This window comes from Clupea harengus, unplaced genomic scaffold, assembly GCF_900700415.2.
Source record: "Clupea harengus unplaced genomic scaffold, Ch_v2.0.2, whole genome shotgun sequence".
Classification (NCBI taxonomy): domain Eukaryota; kingdom Metazoa; phylum Chordata; class Actinopteri; order Clupeiformes; family Clupeidae; genus Clupea; species Clupea harengus.
In genome coordinates this window covers 50,942-78,238 of record NW_024879745.1, presented here as the reverse complement: position 1 = coordinate 78,238, position 27,297 = coordinate 50,942, and the positions used below count along the sequence as shown (strand labels likewise).

Sequence of the window (27,297 nt, the reverse complement as noted above, 5' to 3'; positions counted from 1 at the left end):
AGATGAATCCCACATTTGGTTTGAATTTACTTTGATGTACTAGAGGTCTAACGATCTTCATTATTGAGCTTCGAGCTCCAGCGTGAAGGCAAACGAGCAGAGCGTCTAGGAAGAGCGGTGGGGACTTCTGACGGGGCTGCAGGAGACGCGAACGCAGTCGAGTTCAAAACCACGGCATGGTGAAGCACACCACCTAGTCCGTGTGTGCTAGAGTGGAATTATATTCAAAAAGAACTGTAGCACAGAACATTTGTGTACATAAACATATATATTGTATTGTTTTGTTTGGGGTTTTTTTTCCACAAAAAATGTTGACATTGTTAAAAAAAAACAAATGCTGTTCTATCCCTTTCAAAATGACCCAGAGGCTCGAGGGCATTGGCGTAGCTCAAGTGCTTCCAAAACAAATCAAAGCAAAACAAACTGGGTAGAGCGTGGTGGTATAGCCCAGCGTGCCGCCACGCACCGCTAAACCTCGTCTCCAGTTTCCCATCATTATCAATCACTTTGCCAGGCCTTTGTTGCATTTCTGCTGGCTAATTCAGCCCCAGAAACACAATACTGCTCCCAGGGTGCACCAGTGCTGAGGAGCAGACCGACCGGCACTGCTACTACGAGTACATTCTGAAGTCACCTGAGGCTCGCTCTCACACACACACACACTCACACACTCACACACTCACACACGCACACACACACACTCACACACTCAGACACTCACACACTCACACACACACACATACATACACATAACCAAACACACGCACACTGGTTTGAAGTACTACCATGTGCTGTCAATGATGGCACATGGGCTAGATAGAATGGTTAATTGCCCCATGGAAAAGACAGGGGAATGTCTATTCTGAGCTTTATTGCATGAGAACGGCGTGGTAAGAATATAACATAGTTCTGCAAAGACATAGATAGAGACAGACAAGCCCATAGATCACTGTAATTATTTTTAATAAATCCTCTTAACTAGAGGGACCTCTAGAAGATAAACAGTGCCACCTAGAGGCACCGGTGTAAATCTCAGAACTGCAGTATTGGGCATTGACCTGCAGGCCAATAATAATTAATCAGAACACTACATATCTCTATCTGTATATCGTAACAATAACAATCTATGACATTTACAAACACCTAAGCTGTTACTGTGCATCTTCAAACCACTGAAAGCAAAACTGCTGTAAACTAATGTACATTGATTTGTTACATGATATGACAGGTATCAACAGGCGTTAATATTTTTTTCAGAACCATGTCTTAGCGATACCTTCTGCACCTCAATATGTTAAGCTGAAACTCAAAATGGTGTTAACGTCATGTGAAGCTATAGAATCCCCCTGAAAATATCTATTAGCAACCTGTGCTTCCAGGGCAGCTATGAGCTTCAGTGCAGGGGTAGTCGTTTTTTGGTTTCCAACCACAAGCTACAAATGTCAGGGTTTGTGTGGATGCATGTGTCTGGAATTCAATGTGTGTGTGTGTGTGTGTGTGTGTGTGTGTGTGTGTGTGTGTGTGTGTGTGTGTGTGTGTGTGTGTGTGTGTCTGTGTGTGTGTGTGTGTGTGTGTGTGTGTGTGGGTGACCGTCGCAGTGTTTACGCGTCTCTCAAAAGATCAAACAGGGATGTGAGTGCGGGATAAAAGAGTCCGATCTCTAAAGGGGTCTGTGTGTTTACACCGCCTGGCGCTCCCTACGTCCGCTCACTCAGGGGGAGGAAGAGGAGGTCTGGATGGTGCTTAGTTTCCGGAAAGGACTAGAAACAGTCGGGGGTAGGGTAGGGTAGGGGAGGGGAGGGGAGGTAGGAGGGTTGTGTGTAGCCTAAGCGCTGGAACTGTTCAGGAAACACAGGAGCCTGAACAACGCCTGCCTCTTTAATCTCTAAATCACACACCAAATACACACACACCCATGCTAGGCCCAATCCAACCGTCATCACAACACACACACACACACACACATTCAATAACACACAACAGCACTAATATGCACATACATATACACAATAAAACAAACATGTGTGCAAGCACGTATGTCACACACACACACACACACACACACACACACTCACACACACACAGACACACACACACAGGCACCATTGATGTGCAACTTGCATAAATACCAACTGACTCCAGCACCTCATTTCCAAAGGACACAGATCATCATGTTAGCCATGCTTTTTCATTACTTTTCTTCTATTCATGAGAATAAAGATTGTGTATCCAGAGCCCGTTTTATTCCTCAAAATAAGTTTACGTTTGGTTACACATGTTTGTGAAATATTCTCCCTTAAAACAGACCACTGCATATATTTATACCCATATGCAACGGCTTTCTGAAGCACAAGACTGTTTTAAAGCCAGAGTAGAGCAGAGTACAGCAAAAAAATTAAAAATGAAATAAAACCTTTCAGAGGGAAAAAAAATAGTACGCTGAGAGAAACTGAGAAAAGGTAGAGAGTCTGAACACTGAGCCGGTCTCTTCAGGATACTAATTATTGTTTTAGCTCGCAAGCACTTGTTCTTTTCATTTGGAAAACCAGCTGTTCTTTTTGTCAAAATCTGCAAACAAGGAGTAAACTCAGCTTTAATGAGCCAGGTCTCCGCAAGTGGTCTAGCAGGCAGAGCTGCTCTGGAGGAAGAAACCACGAATTCATAAAGACAATAAATATGCACCCAGCACGGGCGCTGGCAGGATAGACATGCGCATCATTTAAAGGGGCAGTTTGCATGTAGACTCTTTCTCTCTCTCACTGTGCACCCTGCATATTTGCCTGTTGCCCGCTTTTACATTATTCGTCATGCTAGCTTACCAACTCCAGTGTGACCAGCTCCTGGAAAGAGTTGAGGAAGGGAAAAAAAGAAAAAAAGGAAAAAAAAGAATCTCAAAGGGCCCGGGGGGCAATGATATCAGTGTGTTACACAAGACTTTCCTAATGGGAAGGAGCGTTCTGGAAGGTTCTAACTGACCCTCTTGGTTCCTATACTTCCCAGCAACAACCGCTCTAATCCGTAAGCAGCGCTGCAATTAGCATTCCAACAGCAGCATGTCGCATCAGAGTGCACACACACACTCACACACACACACACACACACACACACTGAGTGAATGAGCCGCAGACGACACCCAGATGATGTTCGGGGGACCTAATGAAAGTGAGGTTTCTAGGGTTACAATGTGTGTGTGTGTGTCTGTGTATATATGTGTGTGTGTGTGTGTGTGTGTGTCTGTGTGGGGGTGTGTGGGGGTGAATGTGTATCGCTGCCTTGTTTTGAATGTCAATAGGAGCGAAACTGGTGTTGAGAGCCCGGTGAATTAAGATAAGGATCGCACAAAAGATTGTCTTTTTTTTCTCCGTGTGGACACAATGCCTTCGTCCAGTGATTCACTGAGTCCTATCAGTCCACCACCTCTTCACATTCTTTTTTCTTTCTTTCTTTCTTTCTCCTTCTTTCTTTCTTTCTTTCTCTCTCTTTTCTCTCTCTCTTTCACGACAGCTACTCTTTGTGAGTTTATTCATGAGAATATTGCTTCCAACATTTCGGTGCCTGTCACAGCAATCTCTAAGCGTGAGCGTCTATCTGTGGTGCCTCAGTGTGGTGTGTTTCAGCCACCTGGGTCACTCGACAGCAGGACTGCGCAAAAACACCAACCATCCAGCCTCATCCTGCCGTTCACAAGTGCAATTACTAGATCTTGTTTTCCTGGTCTCTCCTCCAGCTCAGAGAAAAACATCACGCCTTTTGCCTTTTGTTCTTCTATTTTAAAATACCATGGTGATTTGAGGTCACTTTTATATCTTAAGACTGTATTTGGCCTGAAGTCACAATTTTCTACTGAGTTTGTTTGGTCATCAAAGCAGTCCTGCTCTATAACAAGACAGGAAAACAACTTGTAAAAAAAGAAGCGTGACTAGATGCATGGCTGTGATCACAGCCTCTGCAGTGTGTAACAATGACATAAATACACCCACACAGAGAGCCAAACACACAACGAGTTTACCTTGTGTATTGTATGGGGAGAGGACTAACACACAGAGAGCCAAACACACAGCGAGTTTACCTTGTGTATTGTATGGGGAGAGGACTTTCCATCTAGGAATGGAACAAAAGTCAAATGTTTCACATCCAGCAATGCCATCTCTATGAAGCCATGGCCTCACAGAAATTCAAGTTAAGCAAAAAAATAAAAGAAGCAATTTTTATAGATGATTTTTCATAATAAATATTGGAATTCAAAGAAATAAACTATACGCAATGTAGACAGATATGAATCTGGAATAATATCTGATTTTGTTGCAAACACTGTAGATGAGCTTTTGGAACTGCCACCTGACTAGTCACTTGAATTTGGAAATAAATGATTGCCTCCGCAAATGTAGCGTGAAACAGAAACAGCTTTTTTTTTCCCCCTCCTGTGTGGGACTTGAAAAGGATGTTAATTGATGGGAGTTATGGCAGGCTGCTCATAGCACTGAGGGGATCATTATCGGCGGAGTGTAAAAACGGCATCTACGGCTGTTTGCATTCTATCACACGCACAAGCTGCGGAACAGCCGAAGGAAGCGCAACCTCAGTCAGCACGAGGGCGTTACGTTAGGTGTCTTTCAGCGCTCGCTGGCGTCGGGGAAAGAAAAGACAACACCGAAAACAGGATCGATGTGTAACCAAGACATACGCAGCCAACATATCTAAGAAAACAACTTATTTTCAAGTTTAAAACAAAAATTAGGATTTAAGAAATATATATATATATTTTGGTTTCTGCGGGTTGCGTAAAAAAAAACAAATGATCCTACAGGCGTTTCACATAGCAGAATCAATTTGTGGGAGGACAGAGTGAAGAAGGAGAAAGAGAGACGAAGAAGGGAAGGACGGGGAAGGGAAGAGAGAGAGAGAGAGAGAGGAAAAGAAAAAGCCCAGCACTTTGGGTTAGCTAAAGGATTTAGGTCATGCTTTAACTGGCTGACATCAGGCAGTGAGCTGGATGGAAAAGCTGGTGCGGATCTTTCAGGGCCAGACAATCGGAGAAGGAAAAGAGAAAAAAAGAAAAAGAGGGAGAAAGAGACGCATTCCTGGGGTGGCTGGACGGCGAACCTGCAGCCCTGACCTACATTTCCTGCACGAGCGAGGGAGCACAGCTCTCCGCTGGCAAGGGCCTTCACTAAAATCAGCCTCTGGATCTAGTGGCAGGGGTGTGTGTCTGTGTGAGTGTGTGTATGTGCAAGCCTGTGTGTGCATGTAAGTCTGTGTAAGTCTGTATGTGTGTGTGTGTGTGTGTGTGTGTGTGTAATATACCATCTTTTCCTAAGTTTATTAACACTGCCATTTTGGGCCAACCAGTGGCCATTTGAAATGTGCCAGACAAACTTGAGCTACTCAAAGAGAAAGAATAACATTACACGCCCTAGCCGAGTCTGTTCTGTATTTCAGTCTTTCAAACCCCATAATTCACTACAATGCAGCCAGCCCAACGTTTACAAATCAGTACCACCAGCTACGGCTATGGTGATGTTTGCGTGTTTGGCTGGCAAAGCTTTAAGCACAACTTGCCAGATGTCATGGCTCAAACTGCCCCTGACATAAAAAAGACATCATCATTACACTCCCAAATAAGAAACGGGTCCAAAAACATGACCTATATTTCAATCCCCATTTTAGATTTCAGGTTTTTTTTTTTTTTTTTTTAAACGTGAATGAGTAGGATTTGTTTATTTATTTATGGTTTTTTTTCATGCGCGTACCTCTAAGAGCCAAGGCTTGAGCTTGCGATCGAGGATGATGTCGAAGCCGAGCACCTCGAAGCAGACGCTGTCGCTCCCTGGTGGCTGTCCGGGGCGGCACATGCGGTAGGCGTGCAGGACGTGAGGCTCGGCCACGATGAGCGTTTTCACTACCAGTTCCTGTGAGATAAGAGGGAAAGAGAGAGGAGAAAGAATGTATTTACACAAATAGAGAGACAGAGAGAAAAAAAGGAATAGAGAATGAGAGAGTGGGGAGAGTGAAAAAGAAAGAAGATAAAGAAAAAGATAGAAGAGGAAGAAAAAGAAGAAGAGGAACAAGAAAAAGACAGAAGAAGAACAAGAAAAAGACAGAAGAAGAACAAGAAAAAGATAGAAGAAAGAGATGGAAGAAGAAGAAGAGAATGTAATCAGCACAGCATTCAGTCACCCCATTAGGGATTCACTGGCTCCATCCCTCTCTGCACTGATCGCTCCGGCCGATAGCGCCTCCCTACCGCTGGGCATCTGTTATGTATCGCTGTCTGTGTGTGTGGGCCCTGCAAACACACTGCGCATCACCCTGACTAGCGTGCGCATTGAATAATAGAGGGACATTAGACGGTGTCCTGCCTAATGGGATGGAGCCGACTAAATCTGTCACCCAGAAGGAGCAGAGCAACACAGAGCGGCGCGGAGCCGAGCGGAGGGGAGGGGAGCAGAGGGGCGAGAGGGGTGCGAGGGGGAATAAATGATCTGGAAGCTTGGCTGTGCTTCTTCTCTCTCTCTCTCTCTCCCTCCCTCTCTCTTTCCCTTTCCCTCTCCCTCTCTCTATTTCCCTCTCTCCCTCTCTCTCTCTCCCCCTCTCTCTCTCCCCCTCTTCTCTTTCTTTCTCTTATCTGCACAGAGACAGGCCGTGGACTCCCCCAGAGAGGAGCGGGACAGGTTTGCATGCATCTCCAGCCGACAGGCAGGAAGGCAGGACACGGCGAGAAGCGGCTGCGTGGCGTCCCGTGGCACGCGGCGCACACCGGGTCCCGCCAGCTCTATTTAAGGGGCCCTGCCATCTGCCTGCTGCCCAGAGGTGTCTGCTATGACATAGGGTAGTGTGTGTATGTGTGTATGTGTGTATGTGTGTAAGAGACACAGGGGTACGTGTGTATGAGCGAAAGAGAGAGAGAGAGAGAGAGAGAGAGAGAGAGACCAGTGGTTGGTGTGTGTGTGTGTGTGGAGAAGGAGAGAGCAAGAGAAAATGAGAACTAAGCAGCCAAGCCAGGCAGAATCTCCAAGCGAGCCTTATGTATACTCCATGTGGCAAGATATCATGTAGCGGTGACAAGCAGCGCGACAGGCCCTGTTTCACTGAGCAGAAAACGAAGGATGAAAACAAAGCCCTGAATGTAGAGTATGTTTGTCAACTGAATGTGACTGGCTTGCCGGGGTCAAAGAGCACGTAAATACAAGTGAAGCATTGTGGCATTGTGTGTACAGAAACACATGTGTTAAATAGGGCGGGCGGGAGGAGGGGGGGGGGGTCTTTCAAAAAGCATGTTGATTGGCAATGGCAGGTGAGGCGAGGGAGACGTGGGTTACGGCAGAGGAGAGAAAAGAGACGACGTAAAATGAGGAGGGCAGAATAAAGAGAAGTCTGTGAAGCCCCAAATTGATCTCTGAGAGAGAATTCTGAGAAAGGTCAGAGGTCAAGAAGATTGAGGAAGAAAGTTCTTCAAAGTTCCTTAAAAAATAAAGTTACTCAAAGTTACGACTGCTTCAGTATGAGCACTCTCATGTTAAAATGATAACCTTATACTGTGGGGCCAAGCTCAATGGAAGAGCTGCAACAACTGCAAAACCTAGAAATGCTGTGCTGATATACACTGAAAAGAGTACTGCTGCTTAAAAGAGGCATGTTCATTAATCCATTTTGTATTTATATATACAAATATTTAGCATAACATATGTTTTGCACAACTAGAAAACTGTAGATAATTTGGTAGAAATAGAGGTAGATAATGACAGACGATATGATAATAACCCTTTTGTCATACTTTTGCCATCCTAATGTTACCTAATGTTAAAGTAGCAGTATGTGATTCTGGCAAAAGTAAGCACGGGCTAGAAACAAAGGCTTGGGAACAACCCCCCCCCCCCCCCCCCCGCCACACACACACACACACACACACACACACACACACACACACACACACACACACACACACACACACACACACACACACAGTTTATGTGCTAAGCACCTCCTTCAGCGCATACTCATTATACGCTGTGCTGTGTACGTCAAAGTGACTGACAAGCATGGCAATGAATTTTCGCAAATGGCTCTCCATGGTACAAGCAAGCTCGGTGAAACTTTTCCCTTCTGTGATCACACAGCAAATGAAGGCCATGAAGAGCAGATTTGCTGTCACTGTGCCTATGAAGACAGCCTGTGTTGATACTGAAGGTTTCTGTCATCACTGTGCCTATGAAGACAGCCTGTGTTGATACAAAAGGTTTTTCCTGCTCTCCTGTGTGTTTATGAGTAATTTACCTCCAGCATTCTTATACCTGCTATCACCTTATCACGTTGCTAGCGTGACATTGACCCCTGACCCCTCATGGGTACTCATGGGAGCCCTTCTGCACCCAGTCTAGCCAAAAGTGCCGACATTATTCTCTCAGGGCATCTGTTTCATTCAATTCAATTACATTTTATTTATATAGCACCAAAACTTGTCTTAAGGCGCTTTACAGAGCCCAGTTATTCGTAGAACTCTGACTTACTTTTGTGGGTTATTCTGATTAACTAGTCAAAATCCACACTGCAATTTTAATCTGAAGGGACACAATGTGAAAGGGTTTTCTTTGCTAAAAAAAATAATTAGGCTTTCCAGGACTGAGGAGGGTTCTACGTGCTATCTTTATGGGTTGCTCTCTCTCTCTCTGATGTGAGGAACCTTATTTTCTATAAACATCCTCACAAAGAAGGGGCAATGGTATGTACATCAAACAAACGGCACAAAGACAGGGACTGACACGAAGCAAGCCAAGATCAGAGAGGAAGACACAGCAAAAAAAGACACTTCAAGTGCACAACACAACCTGATGAACTTTAAAGCCCTAGTCATGTTGATGAAGGATTAGGATTACCCGCCTGAGAGAGTAATCATCAAATGTTGACACAAAAATCTAAATAAATAAATAAATAAATAAAGGCACATGTGAAAGTGTAGATCTGCACAACTTACAGATACATCATTCCAGAATTTGGCCACGTCATAGTTGTTGGCTTGGAGGAACTCGGAAAACCAGCCAACAGATCTCTTGCTTCCTTTGTCTATGGTCTCATCTCTCTCAAAGTTCTCGTTGTGTTTGTTGACAGAGTAATTTGTCAGGTGCATGTACAGTTGGTCCTGCAAGAAAAGCAAAGGAACGATTCATGACCATTTAATCCCTCAATTAATGATTGTTAATGGCGAACGAGGAACCTTCACCAACAAAACACTGTAAAGTGGAAGAAAGCGTGACTGAAATAAACACAGAAGGGAAACAAGATGGAGTAACCTCCACTATCTCCCAACACAACATGCTAGAGCTCCATGACTCCATTCATCTCCCTGGGATCTGATGGCTTGACAGCACACTAAGGACTGGGACACGTGTGACAGGGCTAATCAGACCCACACCCCTGGGAACCTAGGGCCCCTTAATATTTGATAAGACAGCTGCTTAGCACAGCTGGCTAGCTGCCTGGCTGAGAATCTGTCTGTCTGTCTGTCTGTCTGGCTCACCAAGTTAGCTTCGCTGGGCGAGTGGTACTTCTCTGTCCCCATCCGGACCAGGCCGTCGTTGTACAGGAAGATCCGCAGAGGATCGCAGGAGGTGACCAGGATGTAGATGCGCAGGTCGAACTTGTAGCCTTCCATCAGAAAGGGCTTCTCAAGGTACTCCTGCACGATGAAGTGGTCCTGACTAGGAAGCTTTTCGCAGTTGCGAATCAAGGAGATCCTGAGGATGAACAAATTTGAAAAAGTACAAGAAATACATGAAAAGAAATCATTCAAATTGATGAATTTCACACATAAAACAAACTACAAAACATTGCAGTTGAGAAAAAACATCCTGGTCTGTAAAATTCAGCTTGTATTCAGCCTCCTCTGTCACTGCCGCCATTTAGTACACGCAGAAGAGTTTGCGGAGAAAGAAAACAAGTGGGGCTGTTAATATGAAGGGTAATAGCCCAGGGTAATAGCCATGAAATGACTAACTGAATTGTCTGCTTTTATTACTTCTTGGTTTATTCACACTGAAGAGAAATACTTAAGCAATATAGTACGAGTGCGAGTGGGGTAGGTAAGGGATATTCGGGTGGTGTTCGGCCGTAGCCACGAGGCCGGAGGCCGAGTGGCGCAGGCAACAACACCCGTGGGAATATCCTTTACCTACCCCACTCGCACGAGTACTATATTGCTTTTATAAAACAATTTTATAGTCAACCAATTAACATTTAAACACGAAGTTATTGATTAAAAAATGTTTATTTCGCCATTGTTTCTCCGCAACAAAAAAATAGTTCCATTGTCAACGTCTTTTGGAATTATAAGAGCTTTGAATTAACGGTTATCGCTTAATTGTATCAACGTGCTATAGAATGTTTCATCGCGGAGTGATTTTATTATTAGCTGTGAAAAGTCAGAGTTGGGATGTCCTGGGATATTCCAACTCATGGAACGTCTCTCGTCCAATCAGAAACAGCTAAATAATTCAATAGAACCCAATTGTTTTATAATAAATGTTCGACTGTGGTTATAGTTTCAGGGGTCCACACTGCTGAGCCACACAATGAAAACGGCGTCTCTGTTATCTTTCTGTGAGAACCTTTGAGGTAAAGCGTCCGCACCTCACGTGCACCGTGTGTGATGACAATATTATAAATACTACACAATATTAGAAATACTGGAGTGATGGCTGATAACTAAGAAACACTGCCAAATAAACTAGACAAGTGCAGATGTTATTCTCTGAACATATATAACGTCTGAAGCCAGCAGACAATGACGATCTGAGAAAAAGGGCATCAATATGGAGTGGCTAGGATATGGACAGGGCTCAAATTGTTTGTAGGTGTAGCGGTAAATTAGACGACATGATTGATGAGCGCTGATGTCAGGTAATCAAAACCCACTCTGCCCGGCTGTTTAATGTGGCACCAATGGGGGGCTTGTATTCAGGCCTGACACTTTTTAACAAGCTTCGGTTCAGACACAAACAATAACTTCATTTAGTTTTCAGACGGAAAATGAATTAGAGATGGGCTGTAACTTAATTTCCTGCATCACACTGTGCGTCTCTCAAATTTAATCTATGACATCCTCCTCCGACTGGCCACGCTAAACTCATCATCTTTCACTTTCTTAATGTATCAAAATAATTTAGCCTTTGCTAACTTTTTAGTTTTTAATAAATTCGGGCCTACTATTAGGGCTGCAGCGATATAGTAAATATATTTCCTTACCACGATATTCGAAGAATGCCACCTTTCAGTTTGCGTTAATACCATACCCCCCTGTGTTTAATTTCGTCCGCCAAGGAAGTTATGTTTTCGGTGTGGTTTGTTTGTCTGTTTGTCTGTAAGCATGTTATGATTTTCATGAAACTTGGTGGATTGATGTAGCATCAGCCAAGGACGAACCTATTACATTTTGGAGCGGATCCAAATCATGGGGTGTTCCCACAAATTTAGTTTCACTTTTGCAAAACGGCGTTTGCCCTTGTTGTGGGTCTGCGCTCTCTGAATCCCTTTCTAGTAATTCATTCATTTGAAACTAAAGAAATAGTTATTACACACATTTAAAAAGCATTTTACGTGAGTTTTGTTACACATAATAATGAATTAACATAGGTATACACATTGAATGTTTTCCTCCATAACACCATTTCTTGAAAGTTGCATTGGCTTGTTTTCAACGCCACTTCTCCTCAGTGTCAGTCCTTTCGATTGATTTGATTGGTCAGTCGACCACAAAGTTACAATGACGTGATGCACTTGCTAAATGTTATGTGTATGCTCAGTGCGGAGGTCTGGACATTTTAGAATCGTTTTCTCGTTCCCATGTGGAGGAAGAAAAAGAAAGAACGTGTGTACTGTGGTCAGTGTGTACTGTACTGATAGACAAAAAGTTTTCGAAAATATCTGGGTATGTGTAGCCAAGGCGACAGCCAAAAGCTGCACCAGGATGGCAGCAGTTTCAGATAAGGGGGAAAAAAGCTGTTGACTGCAATGGCAGTGACAGCTCAATACCGCGGTACACCTCCCAATACCGCGGTATGGCAACGATGCAGTCACTGTTGCAGGCCTACTCACCATAGCACCAGTGCTGGTACATCTGAGGGAATATGTACTGTATATATGAAAGGATGGCATACTTATCTACTGCAACACTTCCATCTGTTGGTGCCTAAATGAATTACAAGCCAAATAACTGTTTTCTTTATTCAAAATCAAATCCAAGGGAGTATGTTAAATAACGCGTCTGAGACAAAAAATTGGCATTGCAGCTTTCATGGTCTCTCTGTGATGTTTTAAAGGCTATTCAAATACACTGTGAAAAACAGTGGGTTAAAAATCTGTCTGAAAACTGTGTAATTTGGCTTTGTAATGTAAAATATGGCTTAACCATGCTGTGGTGGAAGTGGTCAGTCAACAGCCTTTGGTGTGGCACAAAGACTAGTAACAAAACAAAAAAAAACTGGTGCAGAACAGAAACCACTATTTATAGTGTGGCCAGGTCTCCAAGGCACTGGATAAGGTGACTCAATAATCACATGCAGCTCCTTCAGGGAACAGACTACCTGCTATGACTGCCCTTGCAGTGGATTCATGGAAAGGGGGGATGAAAATGAGGTCTATGAAAATCGCTTTTGTCTTGTGCCAGAATTTCTCCATTTGGAAGCGCTCCCCAACACACACACACACACACGCACGCACACACACACTGCTTTCCATAGCTTATGTCAAGCCCGTCTCTCACACCAGTGGCAATATGTGGCTGTTTGCTGTGCCAGCGCCGCGGGGCCAGACGGCTCGTGGGCCTGACCTACCCGTGACCCATGGCACCGTTAGCCGGCTTCACGATGAATGTCTTATGCTTGCGCTTCCTCCGCAGCTCCTTCACGTAGTTCTGGAACTGGGTGTACTCGGCAGGGAAGATCCAGGTCTTGGGTATGAAGCCATACTCCTGAGGCTGGAATTTAATCATTCTACGTGTAACGGGAAAGTGCAAAAAAGGGAGATAGAGATGGAGGGAGAGGGAAAGAGAGAGAGAGAAAGGTGTTTGCATGATGAGGTTGGACGTAATAAAATGATCCCAGATGGTTTGGTAGTCAGATGGTCAAGAACAGGTAAAGTAATATCCTCGAATTAAATTACGTTCAGTTTAATCCTCTATGTATACTTACTTGGACATGTTTCTTGCCAAGCAGTCTTTCCGGCAGATTTCCCCCATTCCAGGGAAATGGTTGATTCTCTACAATGAAAAAGAAATAACAGTCGGCAGGGGTATTACACTAGTCACCTTCATGTAAAAAAGGAGTAACATTAAAGGGAAAAGGCTGAGGTGAGATTACAATGTTCTGACATTTATGCCCAATTATGGACTCAAAACAAAAGGTGATTGCAAGACCTTTCCTGACCCTTATTTAGTTTACCACATCATTTTAAATTAAAACAAGAAAAAGGACGATCAATCTCAACTCCAGAGGCCAAGGTAATTGGTTCTGCATCAGGGACCCTGCAATTGTAAGTAGTGACAGATGAATGAATTGCATTGAATGCAGAGAAAAAAGGCACGGTTTCTGTATTCTTTGACCAAATGAGGTAGAACAGTGCAGTTAATTAGGCTCGTATGAACTGTGGCTTGACAGCAAACTTCCTGAAGACAGCTAAAAAAAAAAAAGAGGAGGGAAATGATTCTTTTTGTTTTTTTAAACATTTGTGTTTCACAAAAAAATGTGGAAGGAATTCATGCTAATGTGCCCAAGTTGGTTACATTAAGGATTCATGAATGCATTTTCATGTGAGTGGTATTAAAAAAAAGAAATTTGATAAATATTATTCCAAGTCAAAAGAGAATCAAAAACTAAAAACTGCGACTGAGAAAAGAACACATTGTTTAGCTCCCCATCTTAAAAACACTGCCCGTCTACCCCCTACACAGATCCTACCGGTTTCGGACCAAACAAACATGCAGCTTTGGCCATGAAATGATTTCATCGATTGTTGCTGCCTAGTGTAATTACATAGCCCATGAAGAAGATGGATGGCCAATGCTGCCCATGTTACTGAGAAGGTCAGGGCTGGCTGTCTCAGGGAAACAAAATGCATCCACATTTATACTGCGGTTAGGCTGAAAATACACACACACACACACACACACACACCACTGTTATGCCATTCAAGGTCCAAGCTCTGTCTGTCCAAAGCATGATGACAACATTGGTGCTGTCACAAAGGTGGAGGGGCTGTGGGACACATTAGCAAGCAATCTCTCTCTCTCTCAATCTCTCTCTCTCTCTATATATATATATATATTTATATATATTTCTACATCTTTCATTCCTTCATAAATTCCCTTTCTTTTTTTAATCTTCCCTTCTCTTTCTCTCTCTGTTTCTCAGTTGCTGTTGAGAGCATATGTGTCTCAGTCAGGGCTCTGAGAGCTAGGCTGGAGGGTTGAGGGAAGTTTCTGTCACACAAAGGGACTCATCTGCCTCGGTCTGTCTCTGTCTCTCTCTCCCCATGATGGAACAATGCCTGCAGCTGCTCCATTCACCTCACACGACTTGGCGTTTCACACTTGATCCCTTCGTTAATCAAGGCCAGATGTGAAACGGCACACTCTGGACCTAGAGAGCTAAGCTACGGACTGTGCTTTGGAAAGTTTAACTATCAAGTGAAGTTCCTGACTGTAGAGAATAATGATTTAACTTGGGTTTTAGTTGGCTGATGAAATGGTTAGGCCCCCTCAGTGGAAGTGTCGATATGTCATTCTAATACAGCTTTTACCAAAACATGCCACAGATCTGTCTATTCAGTAAGCTTCTGGTGGGAACTAAGCTCTTAATGAGAAGAGTTTTCAAAGGGTTTTAAGGGTTTTCAAAGCAGACGACTTCCTGGACAACAAATCATTTTGTGTTCAGCACTATGCCGCGCATTGTTCAGTGGTTATTACTGATGCATTATGGTACCTGGTAGTTCCTGAGCTCAGCGATTTTTTCATGTTGAACAGCCGAGTCACTCCAGATGAGGTTGGCTGTTTCGTCCTCGTCCCGGGTCTTCAGGAAAGCCATCTCATTAATTACGACACGCACTGAAACAACAAGAAGGCGAGGAGGCAGTCAGCGTCGCAGGGTGTTGTGTGTACTGAGACACCTCGCTTGGCTGACTACAGCCCCTAATGAGTCCCACTAACGGGACCGAAGGGGATCATCTTACCTGGCACACAATAAAAGACAGAAAACCAAAAAAAAAAGCTCTGATAATTGACGAGCGATAACTCCTGACTATGTTGAAATGTTACAGATTGCCTTTAGTTATCCAGCGACGAAGCCCAGTGTGGCAGAAATTGGTTAAATATCTCACTGATCAAAAGGCTCCGGGCATTTACTTGAGGTGCAGGGGCCACGGTGCAATCATTCGCAACACTTTTTTCCACCCAAAGATAATTAATGCCTTATAATGTATTCAATAAATCCCCACAGACTGGAAAACATGAGAGATAGGTGGCCAACACGTTTAGACATTAATCCAATAACTATTCATTATTCAAGATCTAATGAAAAATTAATCTGCCCTGACGAAACAGGGTATTAATTATTTCTCGAGTCCTCCAAACCTGAAGATGTTATACCTAATATTGCGTAATTGCACCTTGGCTTCAGGAATCCATAACAAAAAGTGGTAAGCATGTAGCAACTCTGCCCTAACTTCTGCTGACACGGAGGAGACAACAGCTAACGGATCATTAGAGTAATTAAAGTGAGCCAGGTCTACCAGGTCTAACTGCCATCATCTCAACTTGAACACCCTCGCTGGTAATTCATCATTGTCACTGACCCCTTCAGCCCTGTCTAAGTTCAATTAACCCCACACTGAGATAGGACTGTCCTGCAGATTAAACGCCTGTTGTGTTTGCCCCCGATGGCAGTTTGTCTGCTGTATGCTGTATGCTGCTAATAAACACAATATGGTGGTTCACAAACAACTAATTATTCACAAATTATTGCTATCCATCTTGATTTGTGTACATCTTGGGCTCACCTCTACAATGTCATTTCATTTCGATCATCATCAATAACAATGTGGTCACTGATCACTTTGAATGATGGATATATAAATTATTGGTCAAACTGATTTATTATTATACAAGGCCCAATACCCACTTACATTGAAAGCCATTATTTTCATGGTGATATGCCGTATTGGCATCATACTAGAACAGGAGCCAGTGTCATTAATCCAGCAAAGTTGGTCCATCATTCAACCCTTTTGCAACCAAGTAACAATCTTCTGCCACTGTTCAAGTGGGCATGCAAGCCACAAGATGGGTGAGGGGGGACTTCAACTCCTTCACTCACTATGTTAATATCAGAGTAACCCATACACCATGGATGCTCCATTAAATATCTCAGGATTGCTTAATGTCGAGCCTATGTGAAGCCACTTAACATCATCGTTTTTGGTGCTGCCAGTGCATTTATTCAATACATTTCTCGTAGCTCAGTGCAAACAGCGGTCAATGCCCTTGGCAGAAAAACTGTGTACTATGACATTAGGTCCATTGGTGCCTACACACTGTGAGATTTCAGCAATCTTATAAGTCTACTGCAAGCCACACTGTGCAACATGGATCTAATAAACTTGGGTACGATTTCAAATTTGATAGAATATGTATACATAACAATACAAGATATACTTTACACGTGCCTACAGACAGCTATAGAGAACAGACTGTGCACTCAAATAAACACCAGACAGGTGTCTAAATGCCCCCCCCCCGCCTCAAGTGTCAGGCATGGCCATCACCAATCTCACAATAGACACCACTCTGGACCCACACGGTATCTCAAATACGAGACAGAGACAGGGCATCCACAATCTCATTAACCCTGTCTGGCAGATGTATGGCTGGAGAATCAAATTCCAACGGAATACTCGCTGATTAGAAGTTCAAAACTTTGCCAGGAATGTCAAAGGATTATAATCTGCATATACAAGGCTATGTTGTCCAGCACGTGCCAAATACCTCAAAATGCGGTACTGCCAAGACCAAAGCTAGTGCCTTGTGTCTAGTAGAGTAAGCTCTTGATGGAAATTGAGCTTCCTTGAAAAATAAGCAACAGGATTACCTCGATTACCTCGACCCAAAACTTGTAGTGGCTTATCAGAAGGAAGAGCTCTCCTCTGGGTGCCTACTCCACCACCACATGGTAGGCCAATCAGCTACAGACACTGAATGGGGAACTACATCAGAGACTGAATGTACAAACGGTCTTTTTGTACAGTTTCTTTACAGTTACCGAGCAGTTGCATCTCGATGTAGGGATCCTTTCCATGTGGTCTGACCCTTATACTAACATTGACAAGCCTGTCAGTGTAGACATCAAGCGGTTTACTTTGACGTGCTGGTTTGTCTGATAGGATTCCATTGTATAGTCGTTTGGCAGTTGCAGTATTAGCATTCTAACTCAATACTGGATCAACTTTGATCGTTGGTTGTGCCCAGTAAACATTTGAACCCAAAAAGATCTAAAAATAGGGCCCAGGTTAAAACATCCCAAAGTTTCCCTTTAACAGTCTTCTGGCTATAGCCTTATACTGTATATGAAATTCTCTACTTGTTAGTGTGCGAATGTCACAGTGCGGTGACAGTCTCAAGACATTCTCTGGGCTTGAGGAGGGTGTTCACAGTACATATTTCATATTTGGTTCAAGACATTCTCTGGGCTTGAGGAGGATGTGCACAGTACCTATTTCATATTTGGTTCCTGCCACGTTGGCCGTGATGATTCCCTTCTTCTTCTTGGAGCGGACCTTCCTCTTTCCATCATTCTGATAGGCCCGGGCGGATGGGAGATTCACGGGGGATGTTCCTTGATCCTCTGAGGGGAACACAGCACAGAAAGCAGGTACTGTCTTAGAGGCGGCAATGGAGTGAAAGGCACAATTTAAATAAAGAATAGTTATCGGCAAATGTACTATGTTAGCAATGCACATTAACACAGAAAACAGAGCCAGAAGGAGAAGCATGGGTTATTGTCTTGTTTGTGAGATGACCTTGTATTGTCATTTATAGGCAGAGACAATGACAAAAGACCAACACTCCCACTCTGACTGTGTCTCCTTGTGCGTGCGTGTGTATAAGTGTCTACATCTGTGTGTGCAGATTTGTGTGTGTATGTATGTGTGTGTGTGTGTGTGTGTGTGTATGTGTGCATCTGTGTGTGTCTGTGTGTGTGTGTGTGTGTGTGTGTGTGTGTGTGCGTACATCTGTGTGCATGCATATATGTGTGAGTGTGAGTGTGAGTGTGTGTGTGTGTGTGTGTGTGTGTGTGTGTGTGTGTGTGTGTGTGTGTGCCTCATCTGCAGCTGTCTCCACGTGCCCACGTGCCGCTCCGGAGCCCTGGGTGAGGTAATGGTGCATCTGATGCTGAGGGCCAGAGGGCTGGAACACTCACCTCCATTGTCGTGGAGAGAGGGCATCTCACACGCCGAAGGGTCAGAGGGTGGGGCGGGCCGTCCTGCCAGTCTCCCAGGACTCCGAGCAGCTCCTACGCACGGCGACTGTTTCTCCCTGGTCTGGGCGGACGGCGCTGTCACTGCAGCCAGCGGTCAGGATCATCGGGTGCCGTCCGCTGGCTCGGGCGCATGGAGGGGTGCAGAGGGGAGGGGTTCCGTTGGAGTTAGCAAAGCGCCCAGCGAGAGCATCCAGATGCTTCTGGAACAGCAGCAGAGAGGGAATTGAACTCCTTTATGTCACACAGAGGAGCAGGTTGAAAAGAAAGTTTAAGACTCACACACATCAGAAAGTTATCAATATCCCAAGTGGATCCTCACAAATCAAATATCTATACAAGGTGTTACCATACAAAACTGGGCTGATTACGTTTTTCAGCATAGAAACTGGTAAAACAGTGAAATAGATTGTCTCAGTTTGGAGGTCACTGATGCAATGGTATTTTCAACATCTGCAACATCAAAATAAAGAAAATGCGAAACATTGTCTGTTGGTTTGTTTGGGTTTAAATTCAATTTTCACATTGACACATTTTCTCCCATGCTTGCATCATTTTGCACATATTGTGCTAACACCCAATAGATATCAACAGCTCAGCACGAGATCAGACCTTAACTTCTCAAGCATCACAAGAGTAAGCCGCTAAACATAATGAAGCATCCTAAGCCCCGACCTGCGCCCCTGCATCTCGGTAATATCTCCCAGCAAATGCACAGAACTGGGTGGTTGGGCTGGGGGGGTGGCGGCGGGGTGCAGCGGAAAGCTGATGAGTTGTGTGCTGACACCAGCACTCCCCAGGGTAGGATACAGTTCAGCATTTCCAGTTAAAGGGGCGAGCAGCAGCAGGAGCTGCACTATGCAGTCTAATCCATTCACCGTCCACCCCTGGCCTCCAGGATCCATTAACTCTCTGTGGCCCTGTGTAGACGCGTCCCATAACCCCCTGCAGCACTCTACATCCCCCCCACCACCACCACACCCGACCACCACCCCGGCCGCATCTCTTCTCTACGGTGTCTCTGCCCAAAAACAGGGTTTTAAATTTATCAGTCCTCTCAGAACTAGAGGAAACACTCAGAAAGCAGATAAGTACATTGTAAGATGTTTGTTTGTCAATCTTACCATGCTACTGGTGCTTTAGCAACAGAAAATGAAAATAAACAGATATATAAGGTGTAAAAAGAAATTATTCCATACAATTTCCCCCCAAAAAATTCCCAAACTGATAATATAATGACATTTTTTTTTAATCTAGAAAAAAATCACCCATTATTTTTTACATTTGGACACATGAACAGATAGAAAAAACACGGCCACAAAAGACAGGCATGTTTAACAGGGTTGAAAACGTCAATATTTGGGGGGATTTTGGTCCCAAAACCAGAACCAAAGCAGCACTTCCTACAAACTTTTTTAGGAGCTAAAGAACTGTCTCCGTGTGACATCTGTCGAAGTTTTTATTTTGCACTCGGAGGTATCACTTTACGACTGGGTATTTAAGCTCCTATTTACTATTCAAACATATATTTCCCTCGTAAAGGAGGCCCTTTCATGACAAATGAGTCATAGCGGTAATCACCTGCCCCGCCTGCCTGCTCAGTCCTCGGCTCATAAATCACTTTGGCAGCAACACCAAGCAGGCCTTGGGCCTAATCATAAAATCAAGTTAGAGTTGATTTCTTTAGAGAGCATCAGCAGGATCCTTAATATCTGCTCCATATTGCTCTTTTTTCCAGATGCACAGACAGAGCCCGGATTAAAGCGGAAATCTGTGCATCTCAGAAAACGTGGGTGGCTCCAGCCTGCCACCTGGTGTCAGCTAAAAGTAGTGCATACATTATGAGGGCCAGGCCATAAATTATGTCACAAAGCTGCAGTGAGAAATATAAATGGGACTGGGAAAGAAGTAACAGCCTCTGTACAGTAGAGTGCAGCTGACTGTGCCAAAGTTAGCTATTTTGTCATTTTGTACAGTTCTTTAAACTAAGACGTATCCTCTTATTAAACTGTTATTCATTGTTTTGAACAAAGAAACTGTGGAAAATGTATTTGCTATGTTTTTGGTATACTTAAATCTAGAAACACATACTGTAATGAAACAAAAAAAAAAGGTAAATAGATACATCCGATACATAATTATTAATGATGAATTCATATGACTATAAGTCGAATGACATTAGCATTTTTGTTATAGTTCTAAATGAATTATTAAACTAAAAATTCTGCACACAGGGCAACTCATGACACCTACAGGTTGATGAATACTAAGAGACAATAACAGATGTGACCTAACAATCACCAGTGATCTCATACCAAGACATACATTTTTAACACCACAATTTTTCTGAAATGAACCCTTTGAACCAATTATAGTTCTAGGGTAATGGAAGTCCAGGCGCTCACACACACAGCAACTTGACATGAGTGCATAGAGGAGGATGCTTTGACTGCGCTGTGATTACAAGTCAGCTTAATCCACAATCTCCACCACTGACGAGAGGCAGCACCACAGAAGTGGCGGAGCCAAAAAGCGAAACGTAAGAGGGTCATTGATAGCCTCAGAAAGAACGCAGAACAGCAGAGGGCAGTCACCTCCATCATGTGCATCTGCCTACAGAGCTCTTTTGTCATGGTCATACTCAGCTCCAGTGTTACTACCACATGCTAACGTGGAGCAGTGATCACATTTATTCTGTAGAAAATGAAAGACAGTAAGGCATGCAGATCCTGCTGGCATGCAGAGACCCATGAATCTTATGACAAGGCAAGGCCTTATGATGCTGATACATTAAAAGATCTGTCACTGATGCTACGCAGGATACCTGCTCTGAAGAACATGTTACACTGTAGCAAACAAGATCAAACAACATGCAAATGTTCCTGTGTCGTGCATATGTTATGAAGAAAGCTCTTTTATCAGCTCGTTTGTCAAGCATGTGTAGCCTTGGACTGTACAAGTAAATATCGTGTATCATGCCAAAAATCTTAAATGCAGAAACACACACACCCATGGTAATTCATTGTTATATACTGTCATGTTAACAGGCATAAAGTCCAAACGAGTGAAACGACCAGAACTGGAAAGAGAACTATGAGGAGCTTTCGATAGCACTTGGAATCAGCAAGTCTGATTGGGCTTTGAAAAAAAATAAAACACTTTACAGAGTGTTTTCATGCAACAAGATATCTGCATATCTCCATAAAACCCTCCGATGTGATTGCCATGACAATACACCACAACAGAACCTCAGAAGATGGAGATTCTCAAACAGGTTCACTACCACAGTACCAAACATGGTGCTCTATAGCCCAGTTTACTATCTCAGTACTCTTACTCGTGCCCCATTGTTTAGGCTAAATCAGCAGTTCTGGTCATGGACACCCAGCCTAAATATGCCAATACGTCTTTTTGTTCTCTTCAGAAGAAGTACATTATTTCTCGGCCGAGAAACAGTCTACTATGTCCTTCGTGATCTGAAGAAAAGACCACAAGCAATGAATCCATCACATATCAAGCTGACTTAACCAGCAGACAAGTAAGTTCCAAAATACAATATCTAGCCAAAAATCATCAAGCAACTATCCAAGGGACATGTTTACTTAGAAAATTCTAAGAAAGAAATCCAAATAAACAGAAATGGATTTCTATGTGCTTGCAAAATATGAGCTGAAACGCTAAGGAACGATGACCAGCTATTCAAAGCATCATGATCCTTCTCGTGTTCTGTTCTTTAAAGGTAGACTGATGCTCACATAAAAGGAATGTAAGCATAACAGCCGTGTCAAACAAAAGCCACCTAGTTTATTCTATCCATTTTAGCCGTTACCTCCACTAAGCCAGAGGTCTATGAAAGAGCACAAACTCAGCTCCATGAAGCAAACAGACCATTACACTCCAACACCAGTATTGTGCCGTAAAAATAACCTGACAGTGACAGTGTGAAAGCCACTAACAAATGGACTATTGTTGCTCATCACAAGGTTTCCTGCCACAAAGTAGTTTTTTTTCCCCCTTCTTCTTCCTTACCAGCAGCTCATTACATCTGTTGTCTATGTCTTCAATGAGAAGCAGCACTAAAGATGCTCACTTGAGAAGCTCATCTTTTGCAAGGTACAGAGGTGTTCAAAACTTCAAAACGTTAAGAGTCGCAGTGGGATGTTTGTAAGAAGCCCCTTACAGACAAACATTTTACGAAATGTCAAATATCAATAAAAGGGTCTACATTAAAGGACAAGAAAGACTTGTGATCCACAAATGTAACAAGTTGGACTCAACAGGCTATGGAAGATACCCCGCTAACTGTAGTTTTTTGTTGAAAACAGGTAAATATATAATTGAATTACTGTGACTAATACTATAATGTATGATAAAAAAAACACAGCACAATATAAATCTATCTTCTCTCCCTAAAGATGCCACAAGCTAATAACACCCTTACATGAAATGAGACCGTGTTAACTGTGATTAATATCAGTTTGACCCAAATAAAATGTGCAATAATGTGCAATATACTGAAGGATAGCGTAACTTTTTAGAGAACTATGAGCATAAGTATTTAGCAGATGACCACTTGATCATCAGCATGGTCCAAGATGAGGGACAGGCTATGACACTAGAGACAAATGGTATGTGATTAAAACTGACACATCCTTACACATACACAGGACATTTGTTCTTTGGACACAAAACACGAGATGACAACTGCTAAAATCAGTGACTACCTTGTATAGCATGCGCCCAACATGGTGGAGTACAACAGATCGTGTGGGTGTTATTGTGCTTACTTCATCATGCAAAAAGAAGCATTTATTAGGTGTCCTGTCTTTTCAAAGGGCCATTGCTAAAAATAGTCTTTGGAGCAAAGTAAAGTTTTTTTTTTTTATTCAGTTAAATTCAATCTAATGCCTGAGCAATTTAGTTAGTCTGAGGACTTGAGTCTGAGGCCTGGTTTACACCACTATATTAGACAGAATGCAACATCTATTCAGTATCTGATTCTTATCCTAGCCCATCCTATCCTATCAACTGTGTGTATGTGCACAATGTAAATGCACCCGGCACACATGGAGACTGTAATGTGATTGGATCACATTGACAATGAGACTGAACCTCAGGAAGGTGTAATTGCAATCCATCCAGGGTGTTCACATTACATCTGATCACAACAGAGGCAGAGTGTAGCCAGTGATCACGCATATTATTACTGGCTGTAAATGCATGAGTGAGAACCGACCAGCTGTTACCCCCATTCAGTTCTCAGCATTGATGCAATGTATTAAGGAGGTCTTACAGACACAACAATTTATCAACGGTGTGGATGTGTCATTAAACTAAAAAAAACTGCCTTTTCACATATACTGTATGTGTACTTCACAGTCCATAAGACATCCTGCAATACTTTAAGGCCTAATTATCAAGACATTCTTCAGTATCACCATGACAAATATTTGTGGAATACAGGCTTCATTCTACAGAAGCCTTTCAGGAATGCGATCAGTGGGAGTTAGGATAATGGAGTGATGCCTGGGACACAGTGGGGAGCCCGTATGAATGCCTGATGCGGCAAAGAGCTGTGGGCCATTGAACGTCTCTGATTGCATCATCACTGAGTGCCATAAATGGGCCAGCCTGTCCGAGGCCTGAGTGAGAGAGCCAAGTCGGTGTGCTTCCATTCCAAAAGGATACATGGCCTACATGAAATCACACAGCCTTTAAAACTCTGAACATGCTTGACTACAGAAGATGAGGAATAGCCTATGCCATTACTGCAGAGTATGTTCACTGTAGTTCAAAGGAGTACAGTACAGTCTGCCAGATAGTGTGGGACGGACATTTTTATCCACCACCTCCAGTCTTTTCTTAGGTGTAGTAGGGCTTGCAGAATTCTGTTCAACTACACAGTGGCCTAGGTGTAGTGGCCTACACCAAACAATGTTACACCCTTTGTTGTCATGACAACATGCAATTAGCTTGGTGCCTGGCTTCAATGCCTTAATGATATAGAGTAACCGACACACAAACATGAAACCTAACTAGCTGACACGTACCTTTGAGTCAGATGCCACCTCATGTAGCCTAAGTACCTGGTTTCTACCGGCAGCTGAAATCATCATGCCAGTGGCAACAATGTGAAGGAATTAGCCTACTGTATCTCATATTATTGTGATGGATTAGGTATCAAGGGCTTTATATTTCTCTAATCCCACCCATAGATGGGCTTTAGACTGATAACCTGCATAAGAGGATTTAATGGGCAAGTTTCCCCATGACCAGTTTGAATGGTATGAGCAGCTGAGAGATTCATAGAATGATTCCACAAAATGATGCTTCATTCAAAAAATTACGAACAATAAAGAAATAACAGCCTGACATTCTTAGCCTGTTTAACAATTATACAGAACGCATGGTGACATTTGTATTTTAAATTATCCTCAGTTTTGATAATCTGTCTACAATAATTCTGTCCACACAAAGTCACAAACAAACCCCACGCTTCAAGTGGCATGTCAGGCGCACCTGCTTCATATTGGTGGCACCACAATATGAACGAATGAAGAGGACCAAAACCTTCTCATTCACAGTCATGAGCAAGTCATCTCAACTCTTTTTTAAAGATTTGGTTAGGGTTTATTTTTAAACATACCACAAAGAGAACACACTACCAGAAAAGCTAGCCCTATAATTGTAGGTACATGTCAGTTCCATAAAAAAAAAAATCCTTAAACAAAGCAAACCCAGCCTTATATATATTATTTACATATTATAACCTACATACTATACCCTATCGATAGCCTATATAAAGCATGAATAGTCTATACAGAGCTACTTGATGTATTTTGTCCAACATATGCTTGTGAATTAGCCTTCTCGGAAATAGCTTTAGGACAGAAGAGTGATCAAGGCAACTGAAACAATGGGTTCATAAGGACACCTCGCTTCACAATAAGCTAGGCCCGAGATGTCAACATGAAAGCATACACACGTGAATTTAAATTAAATTGTTTAGGTAATAAGTAAGAATACTGTTTCAAATGTTAAACTGATTACACGAAAAACGCTAAATTACCAAAGGATGCTGATGATGATGTAATATGTTGATAGCCGTGATACAATCCCTGCTAGTGGTACTGCTGGCTTTTTTTGTTGCTGCGAGATCCTGGTCCAGAACGTTAGCTTTAAACGTTAGCTTTCGAGAAGATGGGACGTATTGTAATATAAGGTGGCAAATGCAGATCAGGCACGCTTGGTATTCATTTGGTTATTACCTTTTCATTGACAAATAAGCATACAGGAATGAGCTGCAAGGTGAATTTCGTTAGCTTGTTTTGTTAGGGAAATAACGAAAGTAGCTTCATGCGTGACATTACGTTACCTCAACCATAGGCTCCTTGGTGAAGCAAATACTGCCCACTACAGCGTGCCAATCGGTCCCTCACGTTGTCTCTTGTTTATTTTTACTGTCTGTATGCACCCGTTACCGTTGTCATTTTAACAGGTCTTGATTGAGCCTTATGATAACACAAAACTGTAACAAGTGAATGAACCTGTTCTATGGCGTTCAGTCAATTCTAAAGACAGGGGGTAAAGCGTCGTCGATAGATTGAACCATTTCGCTGAAGCAGGGGGGAAGAGGGCGAAGTGTCATCACCATGGAGAAGATCATGATGCTTTGACAACACGACGAACCATAACGCGATAAACATGGAACTCAATGTATTCATACAGACAATACATTTATACTTTTTATTACAATAGTAAGATTGGTTCCGTTTTCAAATGTGCCAGAATATGTGTAAACATAGAAATAAAGACACAGCATTAGTATATAGTAGCCTACATTATCTGCATGTAGGCACAGGCCTTGTTCATTTTCAATTAATTTCTTAAAAAATATCCTCACTTCAAAATCATCACTTTAAATAAAACACTCTGTAAAAAGGCCATCACTGTATTAATACATTATTTACGTATCTTTTGGTATGCATCAATAAGAGATAAAAGACGGTATGCTGGCTCGAAGCACCCCTTATGACCATGAAGTGGCATTTTCCAATAAATAGGCTAGGCTTTACAATTTAGTTTTTTTTTAAATAAACTGTCATTGGGGCGCATTCAAAATATATCATTCTAATCATATGTTTATTGAGGTTTATGTAGCCTAAATCATCCTCATACCGAGAATGTGATTGGTCCTCACTGATGTGTTTTATTGCTGTATAATCGGATTGCATTGTTTTGAAACACTAGAGGGAGTCAAACACCACACAAAATATGGAACATAATACGTTCGCCAACGGGTGGGCCACCAGACCAGTTTATCACTCCTCAGAACTGTCACCTTGCATGTCAGAGAGTTCGTGGGTGTTTCTCTTCCCTACAATGTCTCTGGTTCTCCTGATATAAATATGAATAATTATATTTTGCCTTTAAACCGCCAGGGGGCACAATTCAACACTAAGTGGAAGGGGTAGGTGTGCATTCTGCGGAGAAATGGCATGTTTTGGATTTATTACAGTAAAGAATGCCATTTGAGAAACTATTAAACAGATAGAGCTAACATATTATAGCATGCAAAGACGGTTGTGCGCTTCCAGAGTTTCATGTGTGTTCATGTTATATTCTGTGCTTAATGTTCCATTTGGGGTATTCTAATGTTAGAGATTTGGAGTCAGTGTGTCATGTGTAATGCCTTGGGGTAGTTTCCTTGCGTGTGAGCATCTGTGTCACCCTTGCTTTGTAACCTGTTTCTGCATAGAAGATCTCTGAGCCTTTCCTTTCT

General features: G+C 42.8%; 1 protein-coding gene across 2 annotated transcripts; it reads right to left on the bottom strand.

Annotated features, from left to right (window-relative positions):
* Nucleotides 1-3,418: 3,418 nt before the first annotated feature.
* On the bottom strand, nucleotides 3,419-26,132 carry LOC122130207 (tubulin polyglutamylase TTLL7-like). Of its 2 annotated transcripts, none has more exons than XM_042704868.1 (10): nucleotides 25,585-26,132; nucleotides 18,459-18,718; nucleotides 17,751-17,882; nucleotides 14,970-15,091; nucleotides 13,182-13,249; nucleotides 12,825-12,983; nucleotides 9,515-9,731; nucleotides 8,972-9,136; nucleotides 5,751-5,909; nucleotides 3,419-4,101 (listed from the first exon to the last, which is right to left on the bottom strand). In XM_042704868.1, the coding sequence occupies exons 2-10, from the start codon at nucleotides 18,481-18,483 to the stop codon at nucleotides 4,066-4,068; spliced, it is 1,083 nt and encodes a 360-aa protein (XP_042560802.1). In that variant the 5' UTR covers nucleotides 18,484-18,718; nucleotides 25,585-26,132; the 3' UTR covers nucleotides 3,419-4,065. The 2 variants fall into 2 exon arrangements, with proteins under 2 accessions (XP_042560802.1, XP_042560801.1); XM_042704867.1 differs by having other exon boundaries at nucleotides 25,891-26,132.
* Nucleotides 26,133-27,297: the final 1,165 nt, after the last annotated feature.

What these genes read in the sequence shown, in the direction of transcription:
- LOC122130207 (XM_042704868.1), bottom strand. Translation starts at nt 18,483, where the DNA reads ATGCCCTCTCTCCACGACAATGGAG. An exon ending in AACGGTGCCATGGGTCACGG is followed by an intron (nt 9,732 to 12,824) that starts GTAGGTCAGGCC and finishes GTTCATCCTCAG; the next exon opens with GATCTCCTTGATTCGCAACT. An exon ending in AATTCTGGAATGATGTATCT is followed by an intron (nt 5,910 to 8,971) that starts GTAAGTTGTGCA and finishes CTTATCTCACAG; the next exon opens with GAACTGGTAGTGAAAACGCT.